Genomic DNA, 24,902 nt, shown 5'->3' on the forward strand with positions numbered 1-24,902 from the left:
GAATCCTGAAATGAAATACGCACTTTATATTGAGCAAATCTGTAAAACAGATAAAAAAACATGTTTTAGCTATTCAATCCAGACATTATTTTCCTTCGATCACTATAATAACTAAGAAAATGAGAATAAAGGCATATGGGAAACAGCTTGTCAAAAAAAAAAGGCATATGAGAAACAAAAAGATTCATGAATATACTCCTAACGGTTCTACAATGAAATCACCTTTTTAAATTGATGTTACCCCTCACGTATTCATGTAACCTCGGGTTTATCTAGATTCATGAATGTGTATCCTTGGAGAAAAAGTGGTGGTCAAAATGTCAAGGTTGAAATGCTGAACACGAACATAAAGCATTACAAATGCTGAACACGAACATAAAGCATTACAAGAGCATAATCTATATATGCATACAAAAAAAAAAAACTATAATGAAAGGTATTTTAAAATTTTCAGCTGAAAAGAGAAGAAATAAAAACATAAAATCAAATAGAAATAAAAAGTGATGAATTTGTTAAATAATCCTTGTATTTCATGACCGACCTAGTGATGCAGCTACCAATCTGTTTTATATGGAATGGGATCTGTTTTATATGGAATGAGATCGCAAACAAGGGTCTTTTGACTCATGCTCACTAAAAAGGCCATATCTTTCAGCGCAAGTATTTGTTTTGGGCTGACAGCCCTGGTGCTATCGCTATGTTGATAGGCGATTTTTTTGGCCTAAAAAAAGGCCATTTAATGGGTTTTGGGGCACTTTTCATTAATTTGACGTTTTTAGGCGTGTTTTTAGAATTTCCCTGAATGTTTGCTTAATTAATTATTTTCATTATTTCTTATGCCACAACTAGGGTTTTGTTTTACTATTTAAGGTCTTGTAACCTTCTTTGAGAGACATCTTTTATATTGAATTTAAACTAAGAGAGTTTTCTCTTTTCTTACTTTTGTTCAATTTTTGGTGGATAGAGTTAGTAGAAAATGTGTCAATGTGTTTGTATCCTTGTATTGCTTGTTGTTTTACTGCACTTCGTCACCTAGACTTAAACACGAGGAGATGAATTGTGTCCCAAAATTCCAACGAAAATCCCCTTTTACTCAAATTTCACAAAATAATCACAACAAACGCAAGTGATAACATAAACACACACACATATATAATATATATATAAATAAATATCCTAGCATTGCAAGTCGTCTATACTTTGAACGAATTCAATATATGATTAGCAAATGCACTTTGAGCAATATTTGACCAATCGGCTAAGTATAAATCTATACGGCTTTGAAAATCGTTTTTGACTAATACGGTAATACCAAAACAAGTGACCTAAATAACGACATAAATTGATTAATTCGATCGAACAAAGTACCAAAACAAGTAAGCTATAAATTGATTAATTCGAACAAATAGCAAAATATATGAATCACGTATTCAAGAAGGGTAAAATAATGACAATCTCATGCAAATCCAATAATTAATGTTTGAAAACAATTTTGCACACAAAAGATTATAATCGAACAAATTTAAGCAGGTTAGAATATCACTATTGTGTAATAACTGAAAATATAAAAGAGTAGGTATAGAAAAATGCAAACAGTGATGTAGACTTTAGAGTGTTTCGAATACTTCAGCGAGACCTCCTACATCCACTATCTAAGGATTTTCAAGACAAACCTAAAAAAAATCTCACAATAACTCAAGTTTACCCAAAAAGAGTTACAAATTTAAGCTCAAGTTCCACTCCAGTGTAAAGAAGTTTTGAGGAAACTCTCACTTGTTTTCAATAGCTCACGGGTAGAGATATGAATGGAGTATGGGAGCTTTTTAGGACAAAAGAATCAGATTGAAACTTGGCTTTAATCTCACTGGAAGAGTAGTGATAAACTCGATGATTTCTTGATAAGTTGAGAGAAAAGAATACTACTTTCACAAGACACCTTTTCCCTTTCAAGTATCTGTACTTTCCTGTGCTTTTTGTAATATCAGCAAGCTTAGTGTTATTAAGAGAGAAGTATGACAACGAAGTAAAACATGAATATACAATCCATACAACTCCATTACTATTGAAACATGTATATATATATATATCCATGGTCATAGAGCATATAGAAGTTCAAAAGTAAAAGCATCTTACTTGCTAGATACATGAAAAAGTCTGACAAACTTGGGAGGAAGAAAACAGAACCCATGGAGACTGAGGCCAAACATGCATACCCATATCTTCATGAGCTGCTTCATAGAACCTCAGCTCGAGCTCCTCCAGCCTGCATTCATCATCCCACATTCCATCAAAGCTTTCATCATCATCATCATCATAATCGTCCATTTCACCAGCTATAAAGTCCCAGGAAAAGTAGATGGACACTGCATCCGAGTACTCCGAGCAATCATCCCACTCGTTGATCTCATAATAATCCACCACAAGAGGTCCCAAAACTTTCAATTTGGGAAACTTTTCTTTAAGGAACTTACCATCAAGTTTCACTTCCCAGCACCCTCTCAAATCCAACAATTCAAGCTCCTTGCAGCTTGAGAGGATCCTTAGTACACTTTCTGTAGTAGTAAGATTGTACGCCATTTCAAGGTGCCTAATCTTTGGCATTCTGGTGGCAATGGCAAGAGCCTCATCCTCTTGCGAAAGCTTGCCTGCTGAATCCAATGGGTGCATGTTTCGGCACAGCCCCACAAGCAATTTACAATGCTTTCCAATGGCCTCCAGAGCACGAGCGCCAATTTTATTACAATAGCTTACATCCAAGAAAGTTACAGTAGAGAGCTTCCCCACAATCTGTTCAACTATACAATCACTTATCTCACTTCTAGGCAGTTGCAACATATGAAGATATCCAGCACTTGCAAAATAAAGAAGGGAAAAAAAAAACACATCACAAACCACTAAATGAAGAAACCGAATAAAGGTAGAGTAACTGCTCAAATTGAATTCTGTCATTTAATAACGATACAGTGAGCATCAACATTAGGCTAGTACCATTGATCTTCCTCTCAATTCTCAATTAACACATATTTAAACATTCAGTTTATCTGCAAACTGTTTGAAGTAGTGAACTACTAATTTCCTGTCACACAGATCCACAGCAATTTTATAGATTGATATTAGTGCAATTTAAGAATGCATTCTTAAACTTACTGCTCAGCAATGAAGGAGAAAGTTGTATCATTGCGAAGGCTAGAAACACAAATTTTCCGGAGGGATCCACAGCTTCTTGTGACCAGCCTACGAACCATGCGATCGAGGTGATCAGGCTCGCATTGACAAAACCATTCCTCAATGTCTATCTCCTGCCAGCAATAAGGGCCAGACACTGCTTTGTTCCAAGACTTGCACACCCTGGGAATCACTGTTAGTTTCTGCCGAAACAAGAAGAAAGATAACACATTTAGTTGCTCATACAGATAGAACGTCCAAAATTCAGGTTTAACATAAGGAAAAAATAAGCATTAGTAATTTGAGAGGGCAAAATAGAGAAGAGAGAGCCAAAGATTAAGCACAGAAAAGAGCGTTGTAGATCTGCAAGCATAGAGAATAGTAATTTAAAGATCTGGAATCAAGAAATCAAAACTGAACAGAAGAACCAGAGAGCACAAATCACATGCAAGCACTGATGCTCATTATGCATCAAGATTGCTGGACAAAGTTGGAAGCTAAGCTTGATTTGCAGAGCTAAAAATAGCAAAAGAAGGAAGAAAATGAGATCTTAGCTCAAATAGAACAAGCAGAAGCTCATTTTCACCTAATTCAAACAAAAAGAGCCAAACTACACAGCCAAAGCAAACATGCAAACAATAATCGTTTCCATTTTCTGCTTTTCTTGCTCCATTTTCTTCGCATCCAAACAGAAAGCTGAGTGAAACAGAGAAGCCGGAAGAGGAAAATAAGAAAGCAAAATTAACATACGCGCAACAAAAGTTCCGATTTCTTTCAACAGAGTTTCCTTGCCTTTCCGTTCTTGCTTTTGCTTTTGGGATCTGGATTGGGCAGAGAGAGACTCGGTGGTTTATCCGAAGGAGAGAGAGAGCTAAAAGGAGGGAAGCTACAAAACTAGAGGCATCTGATCTAACCAGAAGAATCAAATGCAGAACAAGAACAAGAGTAAAAACAGCGAGAGGGAATGAGGGATTTTAAGTATGCGTGAAAAATCTCAAAAAAGAAACGGTATACGTACATTTCTTTAACAAAAATGACACAAATATCATGGATTTTGAGACTTCGAAATTTTTTTTTTGTACATATAATAATGGAAGAAAAATTATATAAGTTATAAAAATAATATCAAAAAATAATATGTGTTTATAATTTTTGGTATTCATAATTGTCCATAATCTAGGTGACATGTTAACTATAAATGACCCTTACACTTTTTTTCATACCACCTAGTTATGGTCTCTACATTTTCCTCGTACCACCTAATTCTGGACACATTATAAATGTATAAATTATGGACATATAATGCTTCTGAAAATAATATTGTTTGACATATCTATTAGATTATTGAATTTAAATTTTAAACTCTATAATTTTAAATGAATAGCAGAATTCTTAATCCAAATATTATGACAAAATAGAAGGTTAATGATATTTTATGTGATACAGTTCTTTTTTGTGGAAAAACAGAAGGAAGAGTCGGTGTAAATGTAAATGGGTATTGTTTGGGTTTCAAAATGAGAGGTTGAAAAATGACTCGGACGGTGGTGTCTGAGTGAATTTAGACTTTAGAGCATTATGATGGGTCAAATTGACGCACATATGTCATGTGTGTCAGATTACAATGTAACGAGATCTACAACTAAGTTGAAAAAATGAAAACTTGTCTTTTGTAAGACTTTAGAGGAACCGCTACTAAATATATATAACAGATTTTACATGTATTAATTCTTGATTTCTCTTCCATTAGGACTTACTAAGAATGAATTATGAGTGAATATTTTTGAAGACATTTGGATATTTGGCTTGGTAAAAAGGCATAGGATTGAATATTTACCAACCGTTCTGGTCCATTTATGGTTATTGCTTCTGTGTAAACCAATCAATTATTCTCAAGAAAAGAGACTAATGAATTTCTGTGCGTCTATGGAGTAGAGGACTAGAGGTAACTTTTATGAATAGTAAGATCATCTTTGGTGGTTGATTATAGGCCTCGGCATCGGGCCAGGCCAGCCCGGCCCTGGTTTAGTTCTTCGGGCCTCGAGCCGGGCTCGGGCATAACCAAACTGAGAATATGAGGCCCGGGCCCATAAAGCTCGGGCTTCAGGCAAGGGCCAGGCTCCCACGGCTCGTTACTATTCATCCTCTTTGAAAATTATAAAATTAAATTGTTCATCATAGGATTCGAACTTGAGACTTTTAGATAGGAGAGTAATGAATTGATCAACAAGCCAAAGTTACTTTTATGATATATTTGTTAACTAATTAAATTATTATCTTTACATACCTCCTGTTATATTTTTAAGATGAATCTTATTTGCACCCCATTTTTTGCTAAGTACACCCCATTCACCCTTTGAAAATACACTAGATTGGGGTGTACTTAGCAAAAAATGGGGTGCAAATAAGAGTCATCATTTTTAACACAATTAAATAATTTTAGTTTTTCTTAATGAGTATTGATTTTAAATTTTATATTATACACATCTATAGTTTTAAATAGTTTAATTTTATACTTATTTTATAAAATCTTAGTGTCCTAAGATTTTATCAACATTTATGAGTAGATGGTCATATTATGGCTTTAGGGTTAGTGCTTAGGTTTAGGGTTTAGGATTTAAGATCTTTAGGGTTTAGGGCATTTAGAGTTTAGGGTCTTTAGGGTTAAGGGTTTAGGGTTTTGGGGTTTAGAGTTTAGGGCCTTTAGGGTTTTGGAGATTAAATCCACGCGGAGCAGGTCGAGGCGGGGACAAATTGTCATCCCTGCTTACAATTGATTAATGCCATAATTATACTTTAATTTTTATACAATTGAATAATATTTTATAGAGGGTGAAATATATACGTATTATGTGTATATATATATACACATACATTGCAATAATATATATATATATACACATATATATTATATATTATATATCCATATATATATGTATGTATGTATGTATATATTACATATATATATGTATGTATGTATATATATGCGGACAATGCATGTATACAAATACACAGATAGTGTGCACTGTCTGTGCATGTGGGTGTATGTGTATATATATATATGTGTGTGTATATATATATATTCATATACATATTATATACATATAAAAATAAATAATTTCGGGTTTGAGTCTGGGTCGGGCTCTGGTCAGGCCAAAATTGGCCCGAGGTGTAGGGCTTCTGGCCGGGCCCGGTCCTTAAAATGGAGTCCAGACCCTCCCAAGGGGTCGGGCCGGGCTGCCCAGGCTCGGTCTACTTTCGGGCCGGTCCACAGGCCAAATGGTGAGCCCTAGCTGACTAGGGACACTATCATGTACAAGTCTCCAAAGATGGCATTTTGTTTGCTTGATTTCAAATTAGAAGGGCAGCTAGTAGGTTGGTAAGGTCAGGAATGGGGGTGTACTTGCACTGATGGATAGTAACAAAAAATAGATGTTAGAAAACCTAATGAAGATGGGTGTACTTGCATTGATGGATAGTAATAAAAAAAATTTGATGTTAGAAAACCTAATGAAGAGTCGATATTGCTTTATGAGGAAAGCTCTTGAAAACCATGACAAACACAACATGTCATTTATTAGGATAGATCAAGAATAACTAGTTTGAAATAGAATACAAATGACAAGTTGACAAGGGAGTTTTTGTAATCGACACCAAACAAGAGTGGGATACTAATCCCTTCATTTCCAATAGTCTTCAAAGTTTAAACATGTGACATATTAGAAATACCATAACTAAGTTGAGCATTTGTAAAATAATTTAGCAATCACTGCAACAACATAAAAGCAACTCTTGGCTGGCTTGTCGATGCGAAAATTTGTTTTGACACCCATTCAAATAACCCAGTAACTAAAAATTTAGGTTGAGCATATAATGAGCAAAACCACGGGCTACCAGCAAAATTTCTTGGAATTGCAAGTAATTTTAACATAAAAAGGAACGCACAATATAACAAATTCAGCTACGGAGTCAATTTGCTAATTGACAAGACAACCGATAAGAGGCACTGGGTGAAACTTTATTTAGTAATCACATTCAAAATTTTATAACTTAAAAAAGCATAATATAGGTCTAGCATTGATGGCAACTAGCATTGACAAAGCCGTCAAGTCTAAATCATAACTCGTGAAACTTGGAACAATGATTTCATGCTTGAGACCTCAGCCATGAGTACTGAGTTCAATCCTAAGTCCAACCTTGGGCTCAGCCATGAGTTCAGCCTTGAGTTTTACACGCTCTTTTACACACAACAATTTTTTCACCTCCGAAAATTCCTTACACAATGGTTCAAATTGGTCATGAATTGTTGCTTATGGACCTTCATGCCAAGGAGTGTACCTATACACCAATTGATATACAAATCCACGTGCATTAATTGGAACCATGTCATAGATATCAAAAGTTATTTTTTGTTCTCTACATGAGTTATATAGCGTCACACTAAGAGAAGGCGTATGAGATATGAGTTCCATCCACAAGATATACTCAAATAATCCACTACCTTTTGTAATGGATAATAGTGAATAATATGTTCTAACAAGTATCATGATTTTTTGGAATGAATTAGAAAATACCTATTTCCATCGGAGGTTGGCCCGTCTGAGTTTGGCTTGTCGTAGCAACTACTGGATCTAACCAAATAAAACAAAAACAAGAAGGAAAGAGAAGAAGAAACGAACAATAAGTAAATAGAGTATTGGGACTAAAGAAACAAACCAAAAAATGTGAAGAAGAAGAATAAGAAACAAAGACTTAAAAACCACAAAAATAAGTACCGAGAATAATAAGAAGAAGATTTGCTCCATAGGAGTTTCACATTCTCTTTATTCATTTACTTTCCTCTTCACATTGTCATACCTCATGGTTAGCACACCAAAAATAATAATCTTGCATTCTCTTTTAACTTTACAAATGACCATTGCAGTATAATACAACATAACTAAAATCAAGATGTAAGTAAAACACAACATATTTTGTATGGGTATGACCAAAATATTGAGGTGACAATCCCAACACACAACAACTAAAAGACAATACTCACCACCATATAGTTCTCAATTCTTTCTCTTTTGCTATTTAACGAATTATGATCCTTTCACATATGTTGGTAATCCTTTTTAAACTTACATAGAGCATCCACATTGCCTATACGTACATAGATATATCATGGAGCGGGTTTTTTTTTAAAATGTTATTTGGTGGATGGTAACCTCAACATGTCACTTATTTCCATATAAGGTTGCATAGCAAAAAATCGTGTAACCTTGTATGAGCATGAATGAAATATTGAGGCCACCATACCAACACGTTATATGTAAAATAAACTCTTTATCTCTTTCAATGAAAAACCCACTACAATGCTATGTAATTATTCCTTCTCTTATTTTTCTCTCTCTTCGTTTCTTGTTATTGCCATTCACTTCATCTTATTCTTCTATTTTTCTTTAGCGCAAGTCTTTCACGGAGTTGATGGAGCTCTTCAGTTACTGGTTCAGGCACCATAACCTCCGACAGCCCAAGGAGGTACGTGTTTTCTTATTCATAGTAGTCAAGAGTTTGATTTGTAGGAATCCCAAGCGCTTGCAAGTGACCATATTCTAAGAATTACTCAAAGTGATTGGGCATGCTTACTTTAAACCTACTTATGTTTAAAGCCTAGATAATTTTGTTATTTGAATGGATGTTATTTGAATATAATATGTATAGGAATCACATTATGTCCCAATATAGTAGCTAAATTATTACGGTTGTTAGCTAAATGGCCTGTAATCTAATGGAAATCAATGAATAATAATTTTAATTTTTTTGCTAGCATAAAGAAAATTAAGAATAAATAATTACCACATGTGGTAATATTAACTCCAAATGGCATTTCGATTCCCAACAGCACTGCGATAACTAGCAAAAGCCACAATGATATCTTGGTGAATATGTCATCTTCAAACTTACCTAGAGCATCCACATACATATATACATACATTATGGAGCGGGTTGCTTTATAAATGTTATGGTAAATGAAGGCACTATTCTGTGAGGGGTTACAGTATGGACAAGCTAGGTGCTGCAAGAAATATGGTTGAGGTAAGATTTACATTGGTGAACTGACTTTGAATAGGTATTTTTCTACCATATCAAGATTCAATTTTTTTATGTAATAAGATTTGTTGTTATGTGTGTATATTGTCTATAGAATGTTAAGGCTGATATCTTCTTATTCGATTTTCCTCCTGTTATGTTGAAGCTTGGAGCCGAGATACGGATATCTGTGAGAAATACTCATATATATGCATTTGTAGAACATGAAAATGATCTAGGAACTTCTAAGGACGTTGAAGGGAATCCAACAGAGGTCTACGGGCAAATGGGTCATGGTTCATCATATGGTTTTGGTGCCAAGCTTGGCCCAGTGCTAGCAGAGTATGTCGTTACTCATAGCACTGGGACTCATGCACTATTCTTCTGTTTGGGAGAGAGATTTTAGTGTGAACTGGACAGACCCGAGATACAAGTAGACAATTCCTTCGCCAAATGGTTTCAAGATGGAGACGTTTATGTGACCATCAGCAAACCGCAGATGCCAAAACAGAGCCATCAAAGAGATTTCTGGCAAAAAGGACTTCTTTCAACTTCACCAATGTTGGATGGATCAACATGACACTGGAACCTCTTACAAACGCAGTTCCTTTTTCAACTGAGCAAGAGTAGTTTCTATCTCATCAAGGTTTTCCTCAATGCTGCTCCCCTTGCCAGCTTTATCTTGAGAGTCACTTCCTCTTTCCTTTGTCCAAGAATCAAGGTTGTGTCTATTAGATCCTTCGTTGTTTTTATTTAATTCAGTGTCTGAATCTACTATGTTGAGCTCTTTGTCCAAAAAAACCACAGATTCTCCCCCAATTTCCTATCAAAAGTGACTTTACAAATGAGGGTTTTTCCTTCCAGATGGTTTTGAAACGTTTAAATATTCTCAAACACTTGATCACTTCAACTATAAGCCAGAGAGTTATGAAAAATTTCAAAAGAGATTTATGATTAATCAAAAGTATTGAGATGGTGTAGATGGTACAACTAGTGCGCAGATTATTACACTTCTTGGCGACGAAGACCCATTAGATCTAAGTATTGGGTTATTGACGGATCATGCTATGAAAAATTTGTTACGGATCAGCAGCTATTGAAGAACCTGTTAGGGCAGCGGATAATCACACCTGAGCAACAAAAATTTGTGGCCAAATTGCTGGGATTTGAGTTTGATATTGCCTATCGTCCGGGTAAGGATAATCGCGTTGCCGATGCATTGTCACGAAGGGAGGATGGGTCTTTGCTCTGTACAATTTCAGGGCCCAATTAGGAGGTTTGGCAAGAGTTACGTGATCAAACAAAAGACTGTTCCATGTGTATTGAAATTCGACAGCAACTAGTTAGTCAATCTGATGGGTATTTGGACTATGAAGACAAGGGTGGGTTACTTTATTATAACGATAGAGTATTGGTTCCTACCATGGGTGATCTCAAAACTAAGATTATTAGCCATTTTCATGATTCCGTGATTGGGGGTCATTCGAGAGTTTATCGGACATGGGTTCGTATAGCTAATGTTTTTTTTTTTTTGCTCAGTCTTAAAGAAGGATGTTCACAAGTATGTGTCCAGTTGTGACGTATGTCAACGAATTAAATCTGATTCTCGGCATCCCAGCGGCCTTTTGTAGCCTTTGCCAGTACTCGAAAGGGTTTGGGAAGACATATCCATGGATTTTATATAAGGTCTGCGACAATAAGAGCAACTTCTTCTGGATCTAACCAAACAAATAAGAGCAAAAGGAAAATAAGAGAAGAAACGTAAATGAAATATTAGAACTAAACAAAACAAACAACTCACCCATTGTTTTAGCCTTCGGCGGCAGTAGTGGCGCCGGAGGGATCCGTGGTGCCGGAAGTGAACCTCTGGGATCTTGTGGAGTTTGGTCTGAGATAAAACAAACAAACAACTTACCCATTGTTTTCGTATCCTAAGGAGACTAAGAGAAGAAACGTAAATGAAATATTAGGACTAAACAAAACAAGCAAACAACTCACCCATTGGTTTAGCCTCCGGTGGCAGTAGTGGTGCCGGAAGTAGGGATGTCAAAAATACCTATCGGGTACCCACATAACCCACCCCAATTCAGACGGGTATGCCCCGTCAATTAACGGGTTGGGTACGAGTACGAGTATTTTTATGGGGAAAATAAGCGGGCGGGTACAGAACGGGTTTATCGAAATCCAACCCGCCCCATACTTGTATATTATTAATTACGTATACATTACATATAATATTTATAACTTAATTATATATATTAGTTATAATAAAATATCTAATTCACCTCACCTTATCTTAGAAGTTTAGCCTATTCTACAATGTCTCAATTGAGCTATATCATGTTAGCTTTAGGTCTGAGCTCTTCTCAAGCAGCTTTATTTCATTTGATTACTCTCGCCTATTCAAAAGCTTTCTTTTTGTATGATTGTTATTTTAAAACTTTATTTCTCTTATTCATAGGTTTAATTTTTTTTCAATTAGAAAATACCTATTTCCATCGGAGGTTGGTCCGTCTGAGCTTGGCCTGTCGTAGCAACTACTGGATCTAACCAAATAAAACATGAACAAGAAGGGAAGAGAAGAAGAAACGAACAATAAGTAAATAGAGTATTGGGACTAAAGAAACAAACCAAAAAATGTGAAGAAGAAGAAATAAAGACTTAAAAACCACAAAAATAAGTACTGAGAAGAATAAGAAGAAGATTTACGCCATATTTAGCCTTTAAACAAAGAATGAGAAGAAGCCTAAAATCCAAAGACTTGGAAACCACAAAAATAAGCAGCATGAAGATGGATAAAATGAAGATTTGCGCCAGATTTCCAAAGACTTAAAAACCTCAAAAATAAGTAGCAAGAAGAAGAATAAGGAAAAGATTTGCGCTAGATTTCCCAAGACTTAAAAACCACAAAAATAAGTAGCAAGAAGAAGAAAAATAAGAAGATTTGCGCCAGATTTCCCAGACTTAAAAACCACAAAAATAAGTAGCAAGAAGAAGAAAAATAAGAAGATTTACGCCAGATTTCCAAGACTTAAAAACCACAAAAATAAGTAGCAAGAAGAAGAAGATTTGCGTCATATTTGGGCTTGGAGAGGAAGAAAAAGAAGTAATACCTATCGCACCTTGTCGGACATTTTCCATTTTGCAGAGACTGATGAGTGAAAGACTGAGTGAGTATGAATTTGGAAATTAAAAGTCTTTTCCCTTTTATAAACATTCGTTAAAAATCGAATTTCAAATGTGGAAGAACGGGAACGAGTATGTCGGAGAATGGAAGAACGACGTGATTTTAGGTCGCAAAGTCTTGATTTGGTCAAATGGGAATCGCTATAATGGGTAGTGGGAGAATGAAGTTCCTAAAGGAGATGGAGTTTTCACTTGTCTCGATGGCAGCTGCTATGTTGGCATCTGGAACAAGGACGTGAAGGTGCCGCTTTTACCAATAGCAGCTTTCACCTTTAGCAACAATGTAAAAAACAAATAAATGTCGTTATTCTCAACAATGGCATGATGCTATTTTCTCAAAAAATTTAAATAAGGCGTTATATGCCTAATTAATTTATACATGGATGTTATTATAAAAAAAAAAAAAAACACTCCATCTAGGCCCCAAAAGTTGGTAAGTGGCAACACTGTAATTTGAAAACAAATACTAATGAGGGTAGTTTTGGAAAGTTAAAATGTGCATGCATTGCTCTCTTTAACTAGGACAATCATTTAAATATGACGGATTACTGTCTCTTCAAATTGACAGGAAAATCTGTAACTCTATTTGGATCAAAATTATTCACTAAAAATTAGTATATTTTTAATTCTAAAATTTCTAAATATAGAAAAATTATTACCCGGTCGTAATTAAGTGACTAAAAAGTTACATTTAACACATTAGTTGGTGTCCAATCCTAGATCAATAATTTGCGTTTGAAGGAGAAAAACACAAAACAAATAAAACAAACTACAAAAATAAAAAATCATTCTTTTGTTTGTAGTTTTAAAAAGTTTACCTTTTAATGGAAAGTCAAACATTGCAGTGAAAAAGCACGTGATGAAAGAGACCAAGAATAAAGTACAAAACAAATCAAGCATAGTCAAAAAATAAACCCTTATTTCGTTTATAGTTTCATAAGTTATGGTGTTAATTCCGATGTTTACTTTTTAATGGGAAATCAAACATTGCAGTATAAAAAGCACATGATGGAACAGACCAAGAATGTATAATCCATTGACCAGTTTATGCTAAATGACTTTATGGTAATTACGGTGAAAGCATGTTTTGTTGTCCACACTTGTGCTATACGGCTTTGTCTTGGGTACTCTTGAAACTATTTGTGTTAGGTCTTGCAGCTTCACTGTCCTTGATTTACAGGAACTTTAGGTGTCTAATCTTCTCATTTCACATAATCATTTCATTACAACACCACATGTCAACAGTTAGCACGACAAGAAAAATAGCCATATGAATCCCATTACCGGTATTGAGAATCCTTAATCCTTATAAGAACAAAGAATCCCAACACCAATTAAAAGCTGGTATTTGGATTACAAATGGTTTGTGAAACTGTTCGGTGGGTGGAAGGCTGACGTTTTTGGGTGAGACCCAGTCGAACTCGTATGCAGAATTGAGGAAGTAGCGACGCGAAGAAGGAGTTGGTTCATCCTTGCGCGAGGAAGAAGGGGATTGATTATCGGGTATCTGTGTTTCTTTAGGTTTAAGTGGTTGTTTTAATCACACCAACGGCTGAGATTTGCAGCCCGTAAATAATAACATCAACGGGCTTGCATACTGGAGCTTATCTATTATCTATTACTTTTCTATTCTAAACTTGGAAGGATTGGGCTGATATGGTGACGAGTTCCATCTTTTCTTAATACTCGCGCGACTTTTCCTTCACTTTCTCGAGCGCAACGTCGTCGTTGCTAGCTAATTTCGGGGCACCCAAAACGACGTCGTTCTTCGACTCTCGAATTTTGTTCTGTTTGGGGTGCTCCGTGTTTCGTCGTCTTTGGCGAGTCCATAGCCCATTTTGTACACGCGCAAGTCTAGAGCCAAATTTGTTTCGACCTGTTCTGCGGTTCATGTATCTACTTTTCCTGCCTTTTCAGCGATCGTCACTTGCAGGTTTTCCTTCGGTTTTGTTGTGGGTTCATGTATCTACTTTTCCTGGCTTTTCAGCACTATTCGTTCTGTTTCTTTTTTCGATTGTTCTCCAGTTCTTTCTTCAGCTTACCGCGGGTGGTTTGGGTGTTTATCGGTGAGTTGGTGGGTTTAGGGGCTTTGGTGCTGTCTTTGCTTCAATTTCTTGGCCGTAGGTCTTGCTTTTTTGTAGCTTTATGTATTTGCAGACGATCTTGAGTGAAGAAAGTGAGAATGAAGAACAGACGTGCTTCGACTGCCTCAGGCGTCGAATCAGAGCCGATTTCTTTGATCAGCTCATCTCTTCCTATGCTATCTCTGATTCCACCCTCTCTTTCTCCTCCACCGCCGTCGTTCACGTGTACAAATACAGCAATACGGGTGCGCATATCTATTTCCATTATTTTCTATTTCGATTCAATTGCATTCTGTCGACTGTGTGTATGTCTCTTTGTTTAAACTGTGCAAATGTTGAGTTCGGGTTCCCGATTCATTGTGGTACAGATAGCTCACGATGGCCATGAATGCTTGAACAATTATGTGTAGGATCGTGTCTCTCTTCGTGGTGTTTGGTGGTCATACTTAGCCCAACAAGTTTTTCCCATTCTTCTTGGTCCCAGACAGGACATGTGTTGGGCAAGCCTAGCCCAGCCCACCATTAGGAGCCTGATTTTTTTCCTTGCGTGAGTTGAGATGAGAGCTAGAAGTGGGCCGTACCATAGAATAGAGACGGGCAAGTTTCCCTCTAACAAAAGACCATTTTGGTACGTATATAGATGCTTTGAGTGCTTTCTAGATAGGTGACAAAAGTTAAATAACATGCATGTGCAATTATTTCCATGGTTTGCTTTTCCACTGAAAAAGGGAAAAAGTTTTGTTGTGTTTAGGGGTCACCAAATGGTCTACACAGCTAGGGTCGGCCCAAACCCGATCAGAGCCCGAAAGGATGGGACCTGGGTTTTTATTTTCGTCTCAAGCCCGACTCAGGCCCGAATGATAAATCCAGACTTTGGGTCCAAGTTGGGCCGGCCTGACGTTAAACCCTAGTTTTGTCAGCTTGCAGCTTTTGTGGGTTATATATATATTGTGTGTGTATATGCACCTTTTAGAAAGATTTACTCATTACAATTAATTATACTAATTTGTTTCTTATCCTTTTTGTATTAAGATATTTTTAATAAGTTGAGTGTACGTCTTGTCCTCGTATATAAACATTGGGATCAATGGTAAAGGAAAATTTTATCTATACACCATAAAAATATTATCTTCACACAAATTTTTAAAATTTTCCAATTTATATAAATATCCTTGTATAAAATAATATATTAACCCTTAAACTAAAAATTTAAAATAAATAATTTCTACATATTTAATTTAAGAGAAACTTAGATGATAAATCTTACAATGCAACAAAAATTTCAACCTACAAGAATTTTATAGTTAACCGATAATTGAACTCCTCTCTCTCCACAGGCAGTTGTATTGTACCCATCTGGGGAATTCTCTGGTTGTAGGATTCTAGAGCGCGATACAGGATGAAATCTGCTGCTTTGGCCGCCAATGACAGAGTCACCAGAGGAAGCTTCCGTAGCACCTCCCAAAGGCAATTCATGCATTGGTAATCCCCAAATCACGACAGATCATACTCGATTTCTAGGATCGAGATCGCTAACTCATCAATGTCCGCTATCGGGGATTCACACGAGAAATCGATATCTTCGAAGGACAGTGCGCACCGGAGGTTGGAGTATGTGAGGCACGGGAGAGTTGTGACGGAGGATAGCCGTGTTGGTGTTGATTGCAAAACTAACTACTATCAGGAAATTCAAACATTCTGCTTCATATTTGATTATGAAACTAACTACTACCTCTACTAGTACAAGTTCTGGTGTCAATGGCGATTACAAGCTCAAAAGGTTCTAAGAAGAAGACTTTTCCAGATGCAAGAAGATTGGGGAAGAAGATGAGACATAACGATTTTTCTTTCTTAATTAGGAAAGATTTTTGACTTTTTAAAGCTTTTGATTTTATTTTTTGACGTGGCACATTTTATAAATGTGAAAAATGACATGTATATGTCACGTACCCACTCCGGTTGCCATGTAAGCAAAAACCGACACTATCCCACCGAAATTTGAAAATCTGGACAGAATTAGATAGTTTTTTCAAATATCATGGATATATTAGATAAAATTTAAACTTTAAGGACTGAAACGATAATTCAGTGAAACTTCAGGAACATAAAATATGGTTGTCGTATTTCTAATATTTTACACATTAAGGATGAATTGATCTTTTCACTATACTTTTGTGTGTGGACTTATAATTTTGTTTGGAATATGAGCTGTTTTTAGCCCATTCAGCTTAGCAAGCCCAATCAATGACATGGTGGCCTTCAGACAACGGCACAACTCCTTGCACCTCTTTCACCAGAAGCCCAAGCCCGCGATTCAATTTGTTTCGGCAGCCCAAACTCGTCCACATTGCGTTGGGATATAAACTAACCAAGTTGGAGGCTGTTTAGCATAGCAGAAACATCTTGTTTTTGTTTTTGTAAGGAAATTAATGACAAATTTTAAGGAATTAAATATATATCGTACTTTTTAAAAATATATCTATATATAGATATAGTTACAGTTTATAGAATAATTTTCCTATGCAAACTTAAATTGTTAACCAAACATTTCACATAAGATAATTCCGCACAGTATACTGTAGTGTAGTTTAGACTTGTACTCAGGTCGGATTTGGCTAAAGATATCAACTGACCTGAACTACTACAGGTTATCTTTATGTAACCCTTAACTGATCCTGAACAGGTTTGCGTTAAGGTTAGGTTTGGTCGGTCAGATTAGATGAATAAGGTTAGGTCAAAATGGGTTACCTATATAAACATTGCAAAATACAAATTGAAACCTACCAAATTGAGACTTAACAAGTCTCAGACATGGAAAATCTAAGCCTCAGACATTACAAATTGCGACTTAAATCAAGTCTCAGACCTGCCAACAAATTTTGTTAATTTTCTTTATTAGTTACTCTTAACATTACACGTGTATGTATATAATATATCATGTGAAGACACGTTGGACATTCTGATCTTGTCATTTTGTGCGTGATAAGCAAGATATATATATTGGAGTGTAAAAAATCCCACTATGGCACAACCCAGAGCCAGCCTCCCCACCATCTCAGCCCATTGGGCCGTGGCAGTTCCCAGCCCACCTTCCTGGAAAATGCTGGACAATTGGTTGAAGACTTGGGCAAGCTTATAAACTAGATACCAAGCCCCTCAACAATCGATGTGGGATTTTTATCCCTTTAACACATTTTTAACACTCCCCCGCACTCGTGGACTGGGTATCAAAGCCCAAGGCCCAACGAGTGGACTTTTTCATCGGGGACGAGCACACCTGCTCCGATACCACGTAGAAAATCCCACGATGGCACAATCCAGAGCCAGCCTCCCCACCATCTCGGCCCATTGGGCCGTGGCAGTTCCCAGCCCACCTTCCTGGAAAAGGCTGGACAATTGGTTGAAGACTTGGGCAAGCTTATAAACTAGATACCAAGCCCCTCAACAATCGATGTGAGATTTTTATCCCTTTAACACCTTTTTAACATGGAGAAGTGGAAACAACAAACTTTGTTTAATTATTCTACTAATCAGGAACTGATCACCATGTATTACCCTATATTATTGTTTAGTTAAACTTTGTTAATTATTCCACTAGTTTTCATGATTGGTTATAAACAAAATTAATAGAATTAGTGTTGGAGAAAATAAACTAATGAAAATAGTCAAAAAAATAAAATTCGAGGGGCCAGAGCCTTGCGAAAATTTTTCAAACAGAGTAGAGTAGCCTACCCTCCCTAACATAATTTCATGGCTCCACCCTTGTACCAGGGCTGACGGTGAATGGGTATTGCTGAGTAATGACTAATGAGACACGTGAGAGGGCTGTAAGTGCAAGTGACTAAGTGTAAACTATGTATAGAACGATGTAGTTTTAACTAAATAGAGGTCGGGTTGGGTGTTAAACGGATCGGTTTATACATGATACCATATCCAATCTGTTTGTATGCCGTCTGGGTTGCAGGCAAGGGTTGGCTTTTGTCGGGTTTTCGGTTTGGATTGGGTATGTGTCGGGTTTTGTACAGGCATAGTGTAATTAATCTAGTTTATATGTGTGTGTGTGTATATATATATATATATATATACAAAATAGTGAAAATAGGGATATAGTCTGGCGTAGGCACTGTGAAAGTGTGAATGCAAAAGCTATACCTCTCTCTCTAGACTCAATATCACATGACCTGATCACCTCCATATCTCCCACCCAATCCGAAGCTTCTTTACTAGCATTATGTCCTTGCTCTTGTTCCAACTCAAATTCAAAATACGTGCAAGCAAAATATCCATAATTCTACGCCTAAACATTTTTTCTTGTAATGCGAAATTTCAAATACATCTTTAAATTTTGAAGGCAAAGTTTTCTTGGTCAAGAATCAAGAATCAAGAATGCAAGCTTTTCCAGTTCTAATGACAAGAACATATATGCAAGAGGGTTTGTCTTTTATTGGGATTGGGTTTTGGACACACAAGGATGTATGTTCGAGAATTTAAGTTCTTTGGGGTAAACATTAAATATTCATATATGTCAAAAGCCTAAAACTCCATTTTCTTCTTTTCCTTTCCTTACTGTAGTCTTATACATGCAAAAAAATCTTGAGAACAGACAGTTTGATACATTTGGTAAGAAAGCATGACTACTTAGAATGTCCAAAATCGAAACCCAATTGTACTATTAACTTGTTTGGTTTGTTATGGCACCTCAACATGTCAGAATAAGCATTGGGATTCTATTTCACCTAAAAACAGGTCACCAAGTGAAAACCCAATGGGTTTGGTTTAACACATAAGTGGCATAGTCAATCCTGCCAAAAATACGTTTAGCCTTATCTTGCATGATTATAGCATAAAAGCTATATATGAAAGGTGGAGTTCAGAGAAAGATGCACAGAAGATTATTTACAACAAGTGTCTCTGCTCTATTGACTTAGAAAGTTTTCATTTTAATGGATATGAAGGAAAACATGAACTATGAAAGAAAAAAGCACAACATTTGAAGGGGAGTTTAAAGGGATATTTGTGCTTGCTTTTTGACAATGACCTTGAAAACCTAGCATGTACAGAGGTTACCCATATTCATGAAAAAGTGCCTTCTATATATCATATATGTATCAATAGTAGGCATTTAGTGCTCTTGATTTCTCTTCCTCTCTAAAAAACAATCTTTTGGATATTAATCATGATTGCTTTGCTCAAGTTCCAAAACCAACATAAACAAAAAAAAAAATCACCGTTCGTATTTTTAACACAAGGAAGTGGTTGTTGCATGGAGGCTTTTTTTTTTATTATTTCCGAAACGAAAACTTTTAAAAAATTTTAATACCAAAATAACATTTTTTTTTTACTAGATATGACAGAATGCGCTACCGTTATTAGCGCATTTAACCTAAAAACAAGGAATGCACTACTGGCAGCAGCATTTAAATTGGAATTTGTAATTGCACTACATTGTTTGAAATTTCAATTGTGTGTTTTTAAATATGATCCATATCAATTTTGTTTTACCATAAAAAAGATAGATAATGAATCACTTTTGATATTATCAATATTATCATATTATTATTATTATCAAATTCTGTTATTACTATATTATTTATAAGGTTAAAAGAAAGGAAAGAGGGTAGTTAATAGTTATCCGCCCAATTAAAGAAAAAAAAAGGAAAAATTAATATTCAAAACAAATGTGTGAATTTATAAAAATATTCACGCACAAAAAGTTATCGTTAATAGTTATCCGCCCAATTAAAGAAAAAAAAAGGAAAAATTAATATTCAAAACAAATGTGTGAATTTATAAAAATATTCACGCACAAAAAGTTAATTATTGTCATCAACATTGCATTGTTCTTTTATAATCTCAATCATTATTAAAAGTGGTCCATTATCTGAAACTTTTAATGATAAAACAATGTTGATATGTATGATATCTAAAAATACAACACAATGAAATAAGTTACTGCCAATTAGGGTGGCAAAAAATCAAGTGGACGTGGATTCAGGGTCAGGCAACCGCGCGTGTTTACGAAATATTTACATGTCTGAACACTAATTTGAATTTGATTTCAGACGTATTTAATTGATCAAATCCTTCTTAATTTAAATCTGTATAAGTAAATTAGACAACAACCTAATATGGGTTAATATCCGAAAAGGTAAATTGAACAAGATTTTTATGTTTGAATTCGGACTCCATTTTAAACAGGAGAACATTTGTGTTTGAACCCAAATCTTGAATATATAATTTATGTCCAATGTCGGAATAAAAATTGTGTTTTGTTATCCCTGCCGCCAATACCTTATTCCATGTAGGTGAAATGCATATCCCTAAAAAATTTAAAAATTATGTTATTTTGGTATTAAAAATTTTCAATAGTGTTTGTACCGAAACACACTCTTGTGCTGCTTGTGTACAACTTTGTTTTTGCTTTGTTGTTTTGTAGTTCTAATGTTTCGTCTACCTGTGGATAGAGAAAATGTCCTCCTGATGAGGGTTTGTATTGGTTTTTCTAATCGGCGTGACTATTGGTACCCATCTTTTTTGTTATATAAACCCCCATTAACATTGACAAATGACAATTGATTTGATTGACATTGATTAACAAAAAATAAGGATATGATATAAAATCTGACAATTTTCTTGTCTAAATTGTTGCTGACTACGACTACTCCCCCTTCTTATTGTCGACTTGGACTACTACCACTTTTTTCTTGATTTTCATTTTAAGATTTTTTTTATTTTTTTTATTTTTTACTTCTGAGTTATCTAATTCTCAAAAATTTAATGAATTATAAATGGAATATGTCCAATCATAACCACCAAGTAATGGGACTGTTTGGAAGAGGTTTTTTACTAGTATTTATACTACTTGCTAGTATAAATGTTAGTTACCATCCAAACACTATTTTTGTGCACATATGCCGAGACATTTTCATCAACATTTTATACTACTTTTACAATGCTACTTATATGAAGCATTTCCCTAGCATTTGCATGAGAATTGTTTATTTTGTCCCCATTAAATCTACTTATTCCCATTATACCCCTGTGATTGTCAATTATTAATTAATTATGTTAGATAAATTAATTATATTTATTTTATTTTAATTAATTATCTTTATTTTATAAATTAATTTTTATTTTTAAGTACATTTATATGTCTATATTACAACTAAAATGCATGTTACCCCTGCATGTAATTTATTCAATATGCTACATATCACAAATGTTAACAGTAAAAGTTCAACCAAACACCTACCCAACATTCAAGCAACATATCTGTTATTAAAATTATCCAGCATTTCTGCTACTTTACAAATGCTCTAGCAAACTAGCCCAACATTTCGATACTCAAACAAATGAGGTACATTATAACACTGTGATTTCAAGAGGAAATATAAATCGTCTACACTTAAATAAATGCTTCTAGTAGTTTTGTGTACGACATAACCCATGCAGCTGCGCAATCTTATATGTACCTAAACCATTAATGGGAGACATTGGGTAACGGTTTGTCAAGATAACTTGGATAAAGTGATTATTGTTAACGAAACCGATAGTGATATAAAAAATTATATTAAATTTTTTTTATCATTACATTTTATTTCATATGAGATTATATTTAAGGTGTATTTTTAATTGGCACCCCAATATTTAGTAAATACACCCAAAATTTTGTTGATATCTGTGCCGATACTGTCTTGGTCTGTTGCCTTTGTTTTATTTTTATAACCACAAGCATAAAAATGTTTCAATATACACATAAATTTTCATTTTTTATTTGCATTTTATGTTAATATAAATTTATTTTATTTTTATTACTACGAACATTCTTACCTACCAGCATTATCATCATATCACTATACCAAAATATCTGGACCACTCATCAAACACACACTCTCTCTCTTCTTCTTCTTGACTTCCCAAGAATAATAACATCACACGGGTTGGTCAAAAATTCCACTCACCCCGTGTGCCCACATTGGCCTTGGGTAGGGACCCAGATTGAATATATTTGGATTGATCAGAGAGCTAGGAATTATAATAGATAAGAAATGGGGCCACGTCTAGTCATTGTTGGTGTGTGAGTAGTGAAATACTTAATAATGTGATGTGACAGTACTAGGATTTTAGGTTAACAGTGAGATCAGTGCATTTCTGTCTCATTTTACATAAATTCAAATCATGAAGCTCCAATCCCGATAAAAGGAGTGTAGGAAGTAAAAATAGGGGGTGCGTATAGCAGGACCCTTTTCTAATACATTTGGTCTCTGACCATTTTTCAAAAAAGAAACACACTCTTGTTGCATGATAGTGGGACCTGCAAATCATACAACCCTGCCACTGCCAGTGAGAGAGAGCAGTATTCTCTCCCTTCATCCCACTCTCTCTTTCTCTCTCTCTCACTCACGCCGCCGATCCTGAATATTTGTCTGCATATCATTTAATGCAAAAGCGATTATGAGTATTCTCCACTACCCCAAGGTATCATCATTACTTATCACACACAAGTTTTTATATACGTTAAAAAATAACGTCACTCTACACCCACGTACTAGTCTGTTCAATAACCACCACCACCACCACCACAGTCTGAGTTTATTTACCAGAATATTCTTCATTCTAATTTATTTTAAAGCATTGCATTGACTTATGGATTGAATTTTAAATCTCCATATGTTCAATCATCAATATCGAATAATTGTAAAACATATATTTATTTATGTCTATATATATGCGTGTGCGCCGCTAGCATTAATCAATAATGTGCAGTAATCATCCAACATCCAAATCAATTCATCACTTTTATAATTTAATTCTATATAGTATTTATTCAAACTGTTCATCATTTGCATCTCCCCTATTCTGGGAACTTTTTAATGAACATGGTGGTAATATCTTGTCATATATTAAATATATTTGTCGAGGCTAATAAATAAATTAATTTCAATTCAAACTGGTGAAGCAACTTTAGTGGAATGATATGCTTTTACCATGTCAAAACATGTTGATGTACTGCTAGGTAGGGCTATAAAAATTTACTGATAAAATTGAACTGTTTAGAAAATTGATCGATTGGTCGGTATTCGGTTAAAAATTACCTATTTCTTTAAAGGATTGACTGAAAAAAATTGGGAAAAAATCAACAATAACCCATCGATTACGTCAAAAAATTTAATAAAAAAAACTTTGACAGAAACCGATAGTTTTCACCCTTAGATACTTAGACATCTTAAATGCAATTTGGATCAGATCGAAGATTATTATTTGACAATGCTGGCTAAGCTCAACTTAATTTTCTCATTAATAAATGCAGTCTACTTTTATCGTATGTCTGACATGTTTGTTAGTTTTGCTTGTCTTACGACTCAAATATTCGTGCATCCTCTGTATTTGTTATTCATTATGTATTATATCTTGTGTACATAAAGCCACTAAAAATTTATTTCCAATTATACCCTCCTTAATATTTGTTCCAAGACTTCCAAATTACAATGTTATCACTGACCAGCTTTGGGGACCTAGATGTCTTTGAAGGGGATGGGTATATTTGTCAATAATAATTAATAATTGGGACTTCCACAATGTTACAATGATGGGAATAGCGCTACTACACTAAAGGGTTTGATTGAAAGTCCTTATATTGCAATGCTAATTATATTCACATTACATGAAAATATCTGATTTTATTTTATTTTTTTATTTTAAGTAATCACATTATTAATACTTAACATATATTATAAAATTTAAAATCACAATACTAGTTAAAATTTGGTATTTTGGTTACGCGTAAAAGGATTCTTGTTACAACATGCACTTAACTGAAACCAAACAGGGCTAAATGTTGAATAGAGTCAAAGATTTACCCAAGATTTACTTTATTGATTGAAGACTTTATTGACAAACTCAATATTGATTGAAGACTTTCCTTAATTGAAGATTCGGCAATCAATATTGATTTGTCTAAGTTCATAATTGATGCCTCAATTCTTGACTTTGATTTGTCTAAGTTCATAATTGATGCCTCAATTGTTGACTTTGATAGTGACTTTGATAGAGATTGTAATTACGTAGATCATTGATTGTAAACCAATGTAATAGCTATATAGGTGTTTCCCACTTCAATAAAAGATTAATTGATTGCAAAATTAAGTTGGTATCGAAGCAAGGTTCTCTTAACATACTACCTCTCCATCACCGTAGCTACTAGGGGCCGACTGCTCCAACCATCCGACAGAAGCCGATTGCTTCGTCCATAACAGGTGCCGATTGCACCATTGAACCAGAATCTCATCCAGAAATTACAAACAACTCATGGCTGAATCCGGTGCTTTTATAGTTCCACCTGTGGTGACGCCAACTCAAGAACCAACCTCTATTCCTTATGGGATCAAACTGAAT

General features: G+C 35.1%; 1 protein-coding gene and 1 long non-coding RNA gene across 3 annotated transcripts; one reads left to right on the forward strand and one right to left on the reverse strand.

Annotated features, from left to right (window-relative positions):
• Positions 1-2,056: 2,056 nt before the first annotated feature.
• Positions 2,057-4,054, reverse strand: LOC120009404 (F-box protein FBW2-like). Of its 2 annotated transcripts, none has more exons than XM_038859994.1 (3): positions 3,916-4,054; positions 3,148-3,368; positions 2,057-2,851 (listed from the first exon to the last, which is right to left on the reverse strand). In XM_038859994.1, the coding sequence occupies exons 2-3, from the start codon at positions 3,243-3,245 to the stop codon at positions 2,137-2,139; spliced, it is 813 nt and encodes a 270-aa protein (XP_038715922.1). In that variant the 5' UTR covers positions 3,246-3,368; positions 3,916-4,054; the 3' UTR covers positions 2,057-2,136. The 2 variants fall into 2 exon arrangements, with proteins under 2 accessions (XP_038715922.1, XP_038715923.1); XM_038859995.1 differs by having other exon boundaries at positions 3,148-3,348; positions 3,916-4,047.
• A 10,222-nt stretch (positions 4,055-14,276) lies between these two features.
• Positions 14,277-16,541, forward strand: LOC120009930. The gene is made up of 2 exons (XR_005470770.1): positions 14,277-14,752; positions 15,845-16,541. It is a non-coding gene; the product is annotated as an uncharacterized LOC120009930 (long non-coding RNA).
• Positions 16,542-24,902: the final 8,361 nt, after the last annotated feature.

Source organism: Tripterygium wilfordii, chromosome 11 (genome assembly GCF_013401445.1).
Source record: "Tripterygium wilfordii isolate XIE 37 chromosome 11, ASM1340144v1, whole genome shotgun sequence".
NCBI lineage: Eukaryota > Viridiplantae > Streptophyta > Magnoliopsida > Celastrales > Celastraceae > Tripterygium > Tripterygium wilfordii.